Below are 14,712 nucleotides of genomic sequence, written 5' to 3'. Positions count from 1 at the left end.
CTTCCTCCAATGTACTTCATACGGACAACTATATTCTTCCAATATGAATAATAATTTTTATAGGGTACATGAGGAATACTGAAGCCTTCATATTGTTTAAAATGTGATACTTTTAGAAAGTAATTAATTTTTTTAAGTAAATGCTAGACTCGTATAAATATAAAACTAGACTTGAGTAGAATCATAAAAAAACCGCAGTTCAACATGAGAGACTAGGCTTACCCTAAGGTACATGAATTATTCACCTAAGATGCTGATTTGATTAAAAATTAGTCAGTTGTTTCCAGACATTGTTCCATACAAGTTGTTCACCTGGATGATTGTTTATGTATCACTAAGAATCCTATTATTATGTTTCTCTGTTGATAGAACATATACTCTCAAGTTTTGTGAGAAACATATGATGAGTTGCAGCAGGTTATCATATTTTTTTTTACAAGGCATGTACTTTGTTTATCAGTGTTGTGTGTTCTGAAAAACATTTAAACAAACAGCAGAAAGTTTTACCGAAAGTTCATCCATAAAAGGAGGACGTATAAAGCTTAGTCACAGTCTGTAAAAATTAAAATAGCGAAATAATATCAAATGATGAACGAATTTTGAAAAGGTAGATTAGATTTTATTGAAAACTCGATTATCAAGCTCAAAAGCAGTTAAGCTTGAGCAACCAGAAGAAAGTCTTCTAGTGATACTGATGCAGCGAAAGGACCGAAATCAATATAGCCTCAGCAGAAAGTATCGGGTTCTAATCACAGCTGTGGATAGTATGGAACAAACGCACGGTTAGGAGATGGCACTGAGTAGTGCCAAAAATATTACCAGAGAATTTGCTTCCATATAAATAGTAAAGATGATTGTGGGAAAAATTTAAAAATCTATCTCATAAATATCGATTGTTGTGAATCTCATTAATATCTTACTCAGTATTTACTTGGAGGAAGGAGTATAATGAAAGGGGTAAGCAGGCAGTAAAAATGCGGGCCTTATGATGTACCAAGAGCGTAGTAGAAGAGTAGAGGAAGAGTGCAAGCCAATCACTGTCAGTGTTCTGTTTCAGTCGGGATTATAATTATATTATAATGGCCGCTCTGTGGGGGTGGCCTTTTTGGCTTCACTTTTCATGTCAGCTTACCCTCCTTCTCCCCCCTTTGTATACTTTCCTCCAAGATTAGAACATTAATAACATGAGAGTGGCATATCCTATTCCTATTCGAAGCAAAAATTTGGGGTTAATAGGAATATCCACCATTGTGTAATCTCAACTGAAACAGAAATCAGTCGACGATTGGCTCCTAACCCTTCGGTACTCTAGCCTACAACTCTATTTCTATCATAACCCGCATTACCTCTAAGGCAAGAATAGAGGGGAAAAAAATAAGACGCCGTAATGAATCGGATGACAATTGTTAATAAACCTTCGATAACAAAACAGTTTATATACACATCACACTTTTTCTTTCAAAGAGTGGACTTTCTTTAAAAAACGTTTGAGAATTGTATTGGAACTATTGATTGCATTGATGATGCATTACTTTTGTATAAAATTACAAAATCTGTTAGATTATGTTTATCACGTTGAATGTGTAGCCATAATCTACCATTATCTGTAGAAAAAATCAGAAAGAAGATTTTCCATTCGACTGCCAAAACCGAAACCGAATTTCTTCCAAAAAACGGAGGGACTCTCGTTAAAGCAATACACTCTTTTGAGCTACTAAGCATTGATTTCAAAGAATCACTGCCGCCAGATTCGAAGAATAAGTGCTGGTTTTCTGGGTAACTCATTGGGGTTGAATTTAATGCACAAAAACAGAGGAAAAAGCAAATCTTTGTTTTAAGCAAGAAATAGTCTAGAAATTCCGTCTGTTCTGAATTCTCGTTGCTACAACGTTCAACGTTTGTAAAAAAAACTGAAGGGATGGCTTGAACTGGAGAGGCATTGATTCCATTCCTGTAGGTTCATGATCAATCTTGCAAAATGACAAGGTTTAGAGTAAGGCTGGTCTAAAAGTTTTACCTGGTGAAAATTATTGGTTTGCAGAGTATTTGAAAATAGTACTGAATCGCTGTAAAGGCTTCAAGAAACGAAATGTTGCCTCTCATTTAGAATATACCTCACCACGAAAATCACCAATGCCCAGCCCTGACCGATTTGACCCAATCGAGTCAGGTGAAGAGAAATGCTTGACATCTAAAAATCTCGAGTCAACAAAGAAATTACGGATAAGGCTCTCAAATCACTGAATCAGACCAGCGATATATTTATGAAAAAAAAACATTGAAATTATTCAATTAATGCAGCACGATAACCGTTCCTGAACCTTACGTTTAATCCCCTGAAGATTGGAGAAAGACCGTTGATTAAGTTAATAATTAACCATGGAAATTTAAATTAATTGACGATAAACGCATCGAATTCTGACCCAAGAGAATCGATAAGAAGATTACTTAAAAATAAAAGAAAGTTTATTAAAATCCAAAAACTTAAAAACGGTTCAATAAAACCTTTCGAAACATCGTAAATAGTAGTTTTATAAGAAGACCCAAGTTTGTAAAGTAGGTTATTAAAATTCTAAGACATTTTAATTAAAGTTTGTGAAAATAGTGAAGCACATGTTTACTAAAGTAAATCTTTGCATATGAGCAATGAAATTACAAAATAAACGATTGCAATCCATTAAACCTAGTAAAAACAAGCTAACAGTTCCAAAATTCAGTAGACATTTTCAGACTTAATAAAATTTTTGCAAAAACAGGAATCAAATAATTTTCGAAATTGATAATTCTTAGGATGTAACTTGACAGCTTTTTTTCAAATGGATTTGCGCAACGCTGGAAGGAAGAATGCTCTTATCAGAGCTGGGTCACACTAAAATGTGGATGAAGTCCGTTGGTGGCTGTCCACAGGGTGATGTATTGTCTCCTCTCCTGTGGTGCATGGTGGTTGACACCTTACTGATCAAATCTAATGATGCAGGTTTTTATTTATACGCAGGGATATCGCGGTGTTGATTGGATACAAATTTCTAAATACTATTTCTGAACTGCTTCGGACATCAGTAGACCTTATGAACGGATGGTGTCAATAATATGCCATGGTATCAACCCTCAAAACGTTTGTGCCTTCACTAATAGACGGAATATCGTAATTAGACCGCCACATCTAAACAGCGACCGAGTAGACTTCTTTAGTGAAGTCAAACATCTTGGCGTTACTCTTGATAGTAAATTTAAATGACAACATCATGTTGAAAGGACCAGTATAAAGGGACTGAGATGTCTCTGAGCGTACAAAGGAGCCGTAGGCAAATTTTGGTGCCTCAAACCAAAAGTTATTTATTGATTGTTCATGGCAGCGACAAGACCCATGGTCATATACGCCGCTATCGTTTGGTGGCTTAAGGCTACGACTAACGAATCTCGAGCTTGGCTTGGGAAACTTCAGAGACTGGGATGCCTAATGATGACTGGTGCCATGAGCACCACTCCCTCTGTAGCTATGGAGGTTCTGCAGAGAGGATCATGATACTGCGTACCAGATTGTTTGTAAATCTGATGTATAAGCAAGGATATGAGTTCTTACCTTTAGGAAGGATCGGATCTTAGACCCTAAACTTTGTAAGACGGTTGACCCGTATACAATACCCAGATTCGCAAATGCATCTAGCCTGTTTTGAGAAGAGAAGGGACGGTGTACAATAGGCCCTCTGTGGCCGCGGTCTATTTTTGTCGAAAAGAAAAAAAAAAACTTGTGAAATATCGTCATTTAGACAAACATGTTTTAAAATTTGGTTGTGATTGATGGACTTGTTAAGTTAGTTGTCGAGGGCAATAAGAAAATTGTTCTTACCTTAAATCATTTAGTGAGAACAGATTACAATTAATCAAAAACTAAACCAATCAACATGGAGGATGCGGGCAGCTGCTGAGCCGTTAATATACAGCATACCGATCAGTCCAACAGACAATATTAAAAGGGTTGAAAGACTTATTTTAGAATATACGAGTACATTTTTGTATTCCCCTCCCCTCTTTTTAGTGTAATACATATAATAAAACAAAGTTATTATTCAGATCATTAAAATAAGGAAGGCATCTACTTCGAAATAATCCTAAATAAAAGCAATTAGAAACTAAAATTACCGTTCATGATGTTAATTAAAAATTAATGTAGCAATCTCAGTTAAACTATGTATGTAAAACAAAACACGTGTGAAAATACTGATTATAGCATTCTATTTTAATAATAGTAAATGTAGAAATAAATTGTTTATCTATTTTGGGACACCTATTTAATGTCAGAAATCGCCCCCAGTCCTGTTGAACCTACCAATAAAATAAAATTACGTCTAACTAGGTAAGAACAATTCCATTCCGTAATTCCATAACACTTATAAAATTAAATAAGACGCCGTTGCGGCCTATTGTTGTGGGAATGCATGCATGAATCTGAGTTACATGATATGTTATGAAGAAAGTTATGGTTAGTAAGTACAGAACTCGTAACAAAGTACTATACTTTGAGCAATAAAGCCTTTTTAACAGCCAAATGGATTATTTCGGTCTGAAGGTTCTAAGCAGTAAGATGTTATTCACTTAGTGCAAACGTCTAGGTTTCATGGAAAACAGCTTAAGCATAATGTAAGAGTATAGTAAAATAGACACGAAGTAAAAAATTTAAAAAACAAAACAAAACACCAGCGTCTATGAATGTCTTGTGAATTTATCTCCTTTTTTAAATTATTGATCCTAGATAATTAAACAAATAGTGGTCTTTTCTGTCATCTGTCATAAAATCCTCTCGCACAAATTTGGATAAAACCTCACACAATTACTTCTGATAGTACCAGCAAATTTTTTGTGCCCTCTAATTTATAGTTTTAGTTAAATTAATTTTTGTTTTCATTTTAGTGCAATCAGAAGCCTCGGAAAGCGTGCACTCACAACTTTAAAAATATTTTTCTTGAATATAATTCACGATATCATTACTTTTTTTAGAAAGTTTTTATGTTATATTCAAAATCAGAGGAAATGTTGTATTACTGCTTAATAGTAGTAGTAAAACTTTGTAATATTTTTTTAGATCTGCTGATCAACTGAAGGTGTTTAAACTTAAAAAACGCAAAAAATGCAAGCATCAAGAAGTAATTTGTCGTATTCCATTACCAGTGCCACCTAGAATAACAGTTTGGACAATATTAGATGAAGATCATGCAATTAAAATTAAAAATTGTCCAATGCCTGCCAAAATAGAAATCATACGTAATTTCTTAATATATAATATTTTTCCTTAGGTATGGTTGACGATAAAAATATGAGCTATTAAAAAATGTAAAACTTTCTTTGCTCCTTAAAATACTATAACGGTTTCACCGCGTTAAATTTGACTGATACAAGCATGTTTCATGAGTACTGCATAGCCAAGTGAATCTAATTAATGGAATAAAATTCGAAAGTCATGTCGACAATCAATTTTATGCCTTTATAAAACATACCTTATTATACATTAAGGTATGTTTTAAACTCTTTGAATAAATTGAAGTAATTCAGTGAAAACGACATTATTTGTACTTTCTCCTAGTGAAATGAATACACCCCACCATATATAGTATAAGTCGGTACAAACATATATATAAAGACGGTTTTCATCATTTATAAAAAATGAAAAATACAATGTATATTTATTAGTTCCTCTTATCCGTTTTAGTAAAAAAAAAAAAGAAAAAAAAAACTTGGGAAACATTGTAGAAAACAATAGTGGTACAAACATAATGAAATTTAGCGATAATACAGATAGTGATTATCTGAACTTTTGAAGGTCATTGATCTCATAGAATACACGATAAGCTAATAAACTTTATATATTAGATTTGATAATGGATACTTAACCCCACCAGCTACCAACTTGCAACCACCATGATACATGCTTCTCTGAAAGCATCCCTAATTCCTAATCCCAAGCAACCATAGCCCAACAATATCAGTGGTAATTATTATAAGATACCAAACAAACCATTCCTATTGGCAGTGGAACTGAGCTTCAGTTTGGTAAAAAAAAATTAACTAACCGATCAATTTTTATAACTATTGTATAACAGGGAGATAATGAAGCTCGATCGTTATATGACAATAATTTTCAGTGTATTATGCACAGTTTACATACCATAGACTACTAAACAGCTCTGATGATTCCTTGAGAAAGAAAGGTTCTTAGAGGTAGAGAATGGCCTATAAGAAATTTTTACAAACCACTTATTTAAATTTTAGGACTCTAAAATAGAAATTAAGGTGGAAGCAGTAAAGAATTGTTCAACTATCTTACTTCCTCTACAGGACTTAATTTATTTAACTATAAGACCTATATTTTATGACCTATTAGTACAAGAGCCCAAGAGAAGAAAAAAGGCAGTTATCTCACCCTAATTATTGATTACTTCAATGAAACTACGTATGATTACTAGTCAAAATTGATGAGCCTGCCAAGTATAGGTAGGGAGAATACAAAATGGCGGCTGTTTCAAAGCGATAACAAAAATTAATTTTTCATTCAGAGCTCTATATCATAAACAGTAGGAACAACACAAGAAAACCTAAGATAACGTCTTTTAAAGATCAGCAAATTTGCTAAAATATGAGTCCTAATAGAACTATTTAAAATAAATAGTTCTCAAGATATAGCTTTTTAAAAAGTAACATCTCATAAAAAGGTTGTATGGGACCTATTGAAAAATCAGTAGTTAGTGAATTTATTTTGAGAAATCTATATCTCCAAAACCATTTGACGTACATATCTCTTTTAGTACTCAAATTAAAGCTAGTTTAATGAGCTATAAAGTAGTTTATTATGTTTATCTTCGTAGGAGTAATAGTTTTCATGAAATATGCTAAAATAAATTGATTTATTGTTGTTCGGAGAAATTTCTAGTTGCTCAATTTATATTCATATGTGAATATCATAAAAACTACTACTCCTACGAAGATAAGTGTCATAAACTACATTATAATAAGTTAAATTTCCTTTATTTTGAGTGTTGATAGTCATATGTACATCTTTTGGATCGAGAGATATATTTTTTCAAAAATCCAGCGTTTTATAAAAACGACTAGAAATTAACATTTTGTGAGTTTATTTTGTCAAATATCATAAAAACTACTCCTCCTACAAAGATAAAAATTATTAACTATTTTATAGTAAATTTAACTAGTTTTTTTTATCGCTAGCAGACATCTGTACATCCAATGGTTTCTGAAATAAAGTTTTTCATAAATCAAACTTATCGTCCGAACAACTATAAATCAATTTATTTTAACAAATATCATGGAAACTACTATTCCTAGGAAGGTAAAGGTCATTAACTTGTTTATAGTCCATTATACTAGTTTTAATTTGAGTGCTGCTAGACATCTGTACGTCACATAGTTCCTGAGTTATAGATTTCTTAACTTAATACTAATCTTTCAGTAGATTTTTAAGAAATTTTGCTTTTTAATAAGCTATATCTCGAGAACTTTTAATAATGTGCTCTTAGGTGTTCTAGTGTTGTTGGTAGTTTTTAAGATATAGAGCTCTGAATGAAAAATTAATGTTTTTCTAAGGTTTTGAAACAGCCGCCATTTTTAATTCCCTCTACCTATACTTGGCAGACCCATTTCAATTTTGATTAGTAATTATACTTAGTTTTCATTAAAGTAATCAAAAATTGGGTTGAGATAACTGCCTTTTTTTTTCCCGGCTCTTGTACTATATGTTCTTGAACTCAATGGCACGATATTACGACTGTATTCAAAATCAGTTTTATTTATTGTTAAGTTACTTACTTACGTTACTTTATGGGGTTGAGAAACATAATCTAGTGGTTGAAAAAATCCAAATAAATTAAAAAGGTCTTTTAATTATTCTCGAATGAAAAAATCAATTATAGAAATGGTGTAAGGAGAAATATGTCTGAAAATGTTAATCTACATTATATCTTACCATTTACATGTATTTCAGAAATCGTCACATTAACTTAATATTTTTAACCATTATTAGAATGTTCTAAATACTTACTTATTTATCATAAACCTTTTTTGAGAGAGATTAATACATGTGAATTTTATTTTTTAATTATTGATATTTACAACTGTATAAAAAATACAAAAAGCAAATTTGATCATAATGACATAATGATAATGATATGATACAGCATGTAGAGAAACTACCCAGTAGTAGAACTCTACATATGAATTTTAAATCTTCCATGAACATTGTGGACATAGAAATCACTTGTACCTGATCTATTTTCCACATTTAACACTTACATTAAATAATTCATCTCTACATTATGGAAACATGTTATATTGAAATTATACACATTACATCTGAAACCACGCCAGCAATGGCTTTGAGGGTCACTAGTGTTAATATCAAGGTCAATAATGATAATATATAATATAGAGGTTATACTATAAAACTTAGTAGAGTGCACAATCTAGTAATGTGATCAGATAAGCCTAAAATATTAAGCAATACTAACTTAATAGGTACTGTAACATTTTATTCTAAAAATATTTAAGATATCTTTCTGACTGTTGATGAACGTAAATCTTCCCCATAACTACTAAATTTACTTGATGTTATAGGCCATATTTGCAAAGTGCTTTACAAAAAGAAAAAAGAAAGGCGTATGATGAGAGATCTGTATCAGGAAGTATTGCGTTTTTGTTTAAGGAGAAATTATACCCCAATAAAAATAGCAACCCTTTTTGGTATGTATCACGCTACACATCAATTCTTCACCAGTTCATTATGGCATGACTATGAAGAAACTTACAAATTTTTCAAAGAAACAGTATTCGTACATTCAATAAATGTGAGTCAATTATTATTTAATCTTCCATCATTACCCTCAGTCTGTTCACACATCGTCCAAATTACCTATGACTTTTTAAAGTTTGATTTCATAAATTGTCGAAAGATTCTTTAGCGAGTGAGTGAATACTGGCGAAAGATAAAAAATTGTAATTAACAAACAGTTTAACTTTTTAAAAGTTTCCATTTTTGCAGTTACCATGTTTTACGACCAAACGCCTCATTAAATATTCATTGCTTCTAATGGATGCTAATATTATTCTTGAAAACAATAAAAAATTCCTGTTTTTCAATCTTCTCAGTGGCAGTTTATTTTTCCTTAACCTCTTCACTACACTTCATTTTTTTTTTATCTTATGTCACTAAGCAGTGGAGAGAAGAAGTTGAACGCTGAGAAGATAAAGGCAATTTTAATAGGTTCCAAAGTCGTTTTTGAGACCATTCCTTTCAATAGAATATTTTTCTAATTAACTGATGATATTTAATTCAACCATCAAAAATATTTGAATTGCCTTCGACCAAACCCTTTCCTGTAAAAAAAATCCATTCCATACGTATCTTCTTTTATCATTTGCTTCTAGTTCCCTCATTTTGACTACTGCTTGTGCAGTATGTTGAGATATCTTCGATGCCAAACTAAATTGGTTGTTCAAATGTTAGTTTAAGATAGCTCAATCATTTATACCTGTCCAAATATATTCTGGCAGGTACCTTTCGTCCTTACATATAACCAAATCATTGGCATTTGAGACGTTTTGAGACGTCGGGCCTAGAATATGACAGAAACGTTTTCGATAAAATCAAAATTGACAATAGAATTGACTTTTCTTTTTTTTTTTTTTTTTTTTTTTAAACTGAAAAACGGCTCTAACTATTATGATTAAACTCGACAAGTCAGCGTTTAAGTAAATGGTCTTTGATATTAACTAGGTATCATCCTTATTGAAACAATCTACAAGGGTTTAAATGACGTATTTAAAAAAATTCTTCTGCTAAAGAAACTTTAATTTTGATGATTTGAAGAGTATACATAATATATATACATACATCCATATATACGGTTATTGTATTGTTGATATATACATCCTACGAAACGTAGGAATAGAATAATAAGAAAATAAACAGACTGAGTTTTAATGGATATTTTTTATTAAATTGATAAACAAACCAGTCTCAAACAAGTATTCGAATTCGGGTCATTTTCAAGGATAACTTGTTCTAAACACCACAGCTACAATGTTGTCTAAAAATTGCAGGCTATTCTGCCTTGTTAGATTATGTTCTAGTTTATCAGCATATTTCTTGTCTAACTAATTCACTTTTTGTAGTACTGTTACAATTAACACTTTCTGATATAACCTTATACCTCTCTTAATCAACAATACATTCTTTGCTTAAGGGTATCATCAACAATACATTTTTTGATTATGTTTACTACCAACAATACATTCTTTGATTATGGTTACTACCAACAATACATTCTTTGATTATGGTTACTACCAACAACACATTCTATGATAAGGAGAGTTATAAGGTCATATTAGGAAGTGCGATTGTAAGTAATAATATTATAAAAAGTTAAATAGTTGGATAAAAAATAGGTTGATAAACAAAAATATAATCTGACAAAGGCAGAATAGCTATAATTTTTGACAACATTGTATATGTAGAGTAAGTCATCCCTCAAAATGGCTCTAAGGTCCGAAATGTAAAAGTGGAATAATAAGAAAATAAACAGACTGAGACTTAATGGATATTTTTTATTATAATCGGTAATTAACTATTTCTAATTTTACGTATAGTGGTGAAAACGAACTATATATATATATACGAAATAAACTATAAAAGGATTTGAAAATAATATTTAGGAGGAAAACATATTTCCAGAAATAAGAATTTTTGTGAATCGTGGGAAAACCAAATATTTTATAAATAACAATACTTAACATAGAAAGTCGTAGAAGGTAATGGAGATTGACAAAAATCGCATCAATAAAATGTCTTTTCTAATGTTTTAATTGCAAGGTGCAGCCCAGTTCGCCACTTGATAATGTCTGCTTGTTACCATAAATATTTAATAATTACTTTTTTGATTTACCTTAAACTATACACGAACCTTTCAGCTGGCAGGATGATTAAATCCATAAAATCATTATAGTATTTTCAATATTAGTTCTATAATAGTTTATTAAAAAACTAAAAGGAAAATGGTTCGGTTGCGGTCAAAAGAAAAACTCAAATAGTTGTAATGCTACTTATTATGAGCTAACGTTTTGCTTCACGTTGTAGGGCTTCATCATGGTAAAAAAAGATACAAATACTTAGATAGGGTAAAAATAAATTAACAATGTCAACTAAGAATAAAAAAAAAAACTCTTCGCATACTTTTGTATCCCTGAGAGGTATGCCGAGGGGTGGACTGCTGGAGAAATGTACAAAGAGCTCTCATCCCCATAACATTTTAAACAAATTGGGGAAGTCAAGATTGTTTAGGTGATGTAGCGTCCTCACGTGACACAGAAGAGAAGATTGACCACCATACAGAAATTGGAAGCTAAGGATCACGAAGACATACAGAACGGTGTCACATGAGGCGTTGCAGGTGCTGGCCGGAGCGATGCCCCTGGACCTCATCCTCAGAAAGGATGTCCTTAAATATGCAGTAAAGAGGCAGGGACTGGAAGCGCTACCGGAGGAATTTCGAAAGAGGATCGATGAGACTCCAAACTTATGAAAGAAACTGCTACGGGAGGATTCAATAGAGGAGTGGAATTGACGGTGGGTAGCAAGCCAGAAGGGCGCTAATTTGTGAAAATTCTTCCCTATCGTCCTTTCTAGATTGAAGGCTAAATGAATCCTACCAGGTTATTGGGTCTCACAGATCCTAACAGAACACGGAGGGTTCTGGGGAAAGCTGCAGAGCTTTGAAAAGAACATCGACCCCCGGTGCCCCACGTGCGGAGTTCCTGAAACAGCAGAACACGTAATAGTAGATTGATCCGCCGTGGAAGGTCACCGAGCCAGGTTGTCCAGAAAGACCGGGATTTTTGCCCTCGCTGAGTCGAACTTCCCCCGTTTGATGTAGGAAGAGAATTATTCCTTCTTCAGGGAGGTCATTATCACAATGGGAAGGGCTTGACACCCGACATCGGCGAGCTACCGGAAGAGGAGGAAGCTGACCCAGACTGAGAACAGGGCCCTGTTTCATAATGAAAGCTAATAGTATTAGTTCAAACTACAAGTATAGAAAAAACGTGGTAATTACACTAATACTTATTTTTTTCATAATAGGGATTTTACAGATTCTATTAATGATATTACAGAGGTTAAAAAGGACTAAAGTACAAGTTACTATTGAACAAGCCAGTCTAATTGTATTAAATTAAATCGATAAGACTAATAGTATTAGTTTGTACTTTATTATGAAACAGGGCCCAGGAGGGTTGGACCGCACGAGGCACCCAGAATGATGCGCGGATATAGTGGTCAAGGTGCAGCCCCATCAGTAAGGCGCTCAACCGGGCGCTGGGCTGCACCACAGTAAAAATTTGTTCCCAATAATAATTAAAAGGAACTCCCCCCAACATTGTTATTGTTATAATTAATTTACAAAAGGATAAAAAAAAATTGTTAATTTTTGAGAGGAGTGGCGTGCGCAAACCCCAGCGCACTACCCCACTGCTTCCGCTTCCAGTATGCAAGAAATGGCAAGGGAGGGGGATTTAAAAAAAACTCTTGTATGCCTGTATTTCCTTAATTATTAATTCTTTTTCGTTTTCTTTAATTGTCCAAAGCCTTTTGTTATTCTTATTAAGCGCCGCTTTTCAATTTTTTTTTTATTCTTAATTGACATCGTCATACTTATTTTTACCCCATTTAAGTGTTTGTATCTTTTTTTTTAGACCTAATGAAGCCCTGTAATGAGGGGCGAAACGTTGGATCATAATAAGTACTAATACAACTTTTGAGTTTTTCTTTGCCGCACCCAGATCATCTCCTTTTATTATTACTCACAGTCAACCAGCGATCTTTCAGTACAACAATTTATAATTGATTAAATAGTTAAAAGCAGAATGTATATTTTGGTAAACTGTTTTATTTTTGTATTTCTATGGATATTATACGTTTTCAAGAGAAAAATATTAAATTTTAGCAACGATAACTGTTATTAAATGTACTTTCCTGGAAACTGTTTTGATTGGAGCTAGCCAATACGTCGACTGAAAAGCTCATTTGGAAAATGATAACTTGAAAGTATTGCACAGTGAATGATATAAAAATGACAGTTCCGAAATGAAATAGTATTAATTTCAATTCAAAGAAACCTGGTAAGTGAAAGTTGTCTGATCTGTGCACCGCATCAGATTTTTTAATTTTCAAAAGTAAAAAAAAATATGTCGGACCTGAACACCTGCTGTCAAAAAGGTTCTCCCAATTGATATTTTTCTTGTCACCTCTTTTCTAACCATGATTTAGGAAATCGGGAACATCCCTCTAGAACCTGGATTTGTTTTAAGACATATTACAGTTTAATCCATGACTGTTTTGTGGTATCTATCTCAAAATTAAAACCCTATAAAGCAGTGGGAACTGACAATATTCCTAGTAAACTAATCAAGGCATGTGGTGAAATTGGAGTTTGTAAAATACACCTTTTGGTTAAAAAGATCTGGGAAATTTTGGAGATGCCTGAGGAATGGAAGGAGTCTCTACTTATTACTGTTCACAAAAGGGGCCGACGACGAATTGTAATAACTATCGAGGAAACTCACTCCTTCCTGTATGCTATAAAATATTCACGCTAACCTTAACTAGTCGAATCACGGAATACGCTGGAAAAATTATCCGAGACTACCACTGTGGTTTTAGACGAAATCGTTCAACTATTGATCAAATCTTGCAGAAAAAGTTGGAATACAATGGGGTAGGTTTATCAGCTTTGTATAGATTTCCAAAAGGCTTAAGATTCGATTGACCGCAAGAAGCTGTATAATATTCTGATTGAACAGGGAATACCAAAGAAGTTAGTTAATCATTATTCTGAGGAAATAAAAGCGAGGTTCAAGGCGGGAAATGCTTGTTATTTTTCAATTTCGAAATTGCTTAGCTCGCGCCTTCTGTGCAAAAACATAAAAATTATAATTTACAAAACTATTATCCTTCCCACTGTTCTTTATGGATGCGAGACGTGGCCTCTTACACTAAGGGATGAACAGTGCCTAAGGTTTTAGAAAATAAACTATTACGTAAAATATTCGGACCGAAAAAGGATGAATTAACAGGAGAATTTAGAAGACTGCACAACACTGAATTAAGGGACCTACACCTATAAGTAAATATAATTCAAGTTATAGCATTGAGGTGTATAAGATGGGCGTGTAAGGTTGTAGGGCTTAGTATCGAGCGGATCCCTAAAATATTAATAAACACTGAGCCGATGGGTAAACGTCTGAGGGGTAGACCGAAACGTATATAGGAGGATTGCCATAAAACTGATATAATAGAATTGGATTTGGAGGGGTATCACTGGAAGGATGTAGTAATTTATTTCTTACAGTTTCATAAGGATTCTGTTTCCTACTTCTCATGAGACTCCCATTTCGCGAATTTCTTCATAAATAAGTTCTACTTGTTAAAACTTAAGAGGAAGTCGAGAGAAAAAAATAATAATAAAAATAAGTTCTACTTTTTTTAATAGAAGCACCAACAGTAATCCAAGCTGTAGTGAATCGTTAGAGATAAAAGCCAGATTATTTTCAAAATCAGATTTTACAGCAATATCTGAGATGAAGAAGCAACTGAAGCTTCCCAGCGGCATTCAAGGAACTTCCCCATCACATGATGATAACTGGCAGAGGAGG

At 33.0% G+C, this 14,712-nt stretch overlaps 1 protein-coding gene across 1 annotated transcript in view; it reads left to right on the top strand.

The window, feature by feature from the left end:
• Window positions 1–4,215: 4,215 nt before the first annotated feature.
• Window positions 4,216–14,712, top strand: part of LOC106692530 (uncharacterized) — a 13,225-nt gene continuing 2,728 nt past the window's right edge. Inside the window, exons 1-3 of the mRNA XM_014438513.2 lie at window positions 4,216–4,357; window positions 5,084–5,262; window positions 8,623–8,852. Of these exons, the coding sequence (XP_014293999.1) occupies window positions 4,296–4,357; window positions 5,084–5,262; window positions 8,623–8,852 (471 nt within the window). The 5' untranslated portion in view covers window positions 4,216–4,295. The remainder of the gene's footprint in view (window positions 4,358–5,083; window positions 5,263–8,622; window positions 8,853–14,712) is intronic.

This window comes from Halyomorpha halys, unplaced genomic scaffold, assembly GCF_000696795.3.
Source record: "Halyomorpha halys isolate HHAL.00 unplaced genomic scaffold, Hhal_1.1 Scaffold59.1, whole genome shotgun sequence".
In the NCBI taxonomy this organism is placed as follows: domain Eukaryota; kingdom Metazoa; phylum Arthropoda; class Insecta; order Hemiptera; family Pentatomidae; genus Halyomorpha; species Halyomorpha halys.
The sequence above is the reverse complement of the archived record's forward strand: the minus strand, read 5'-3'. Positions and strand labels throughout refer to the sequence as shown.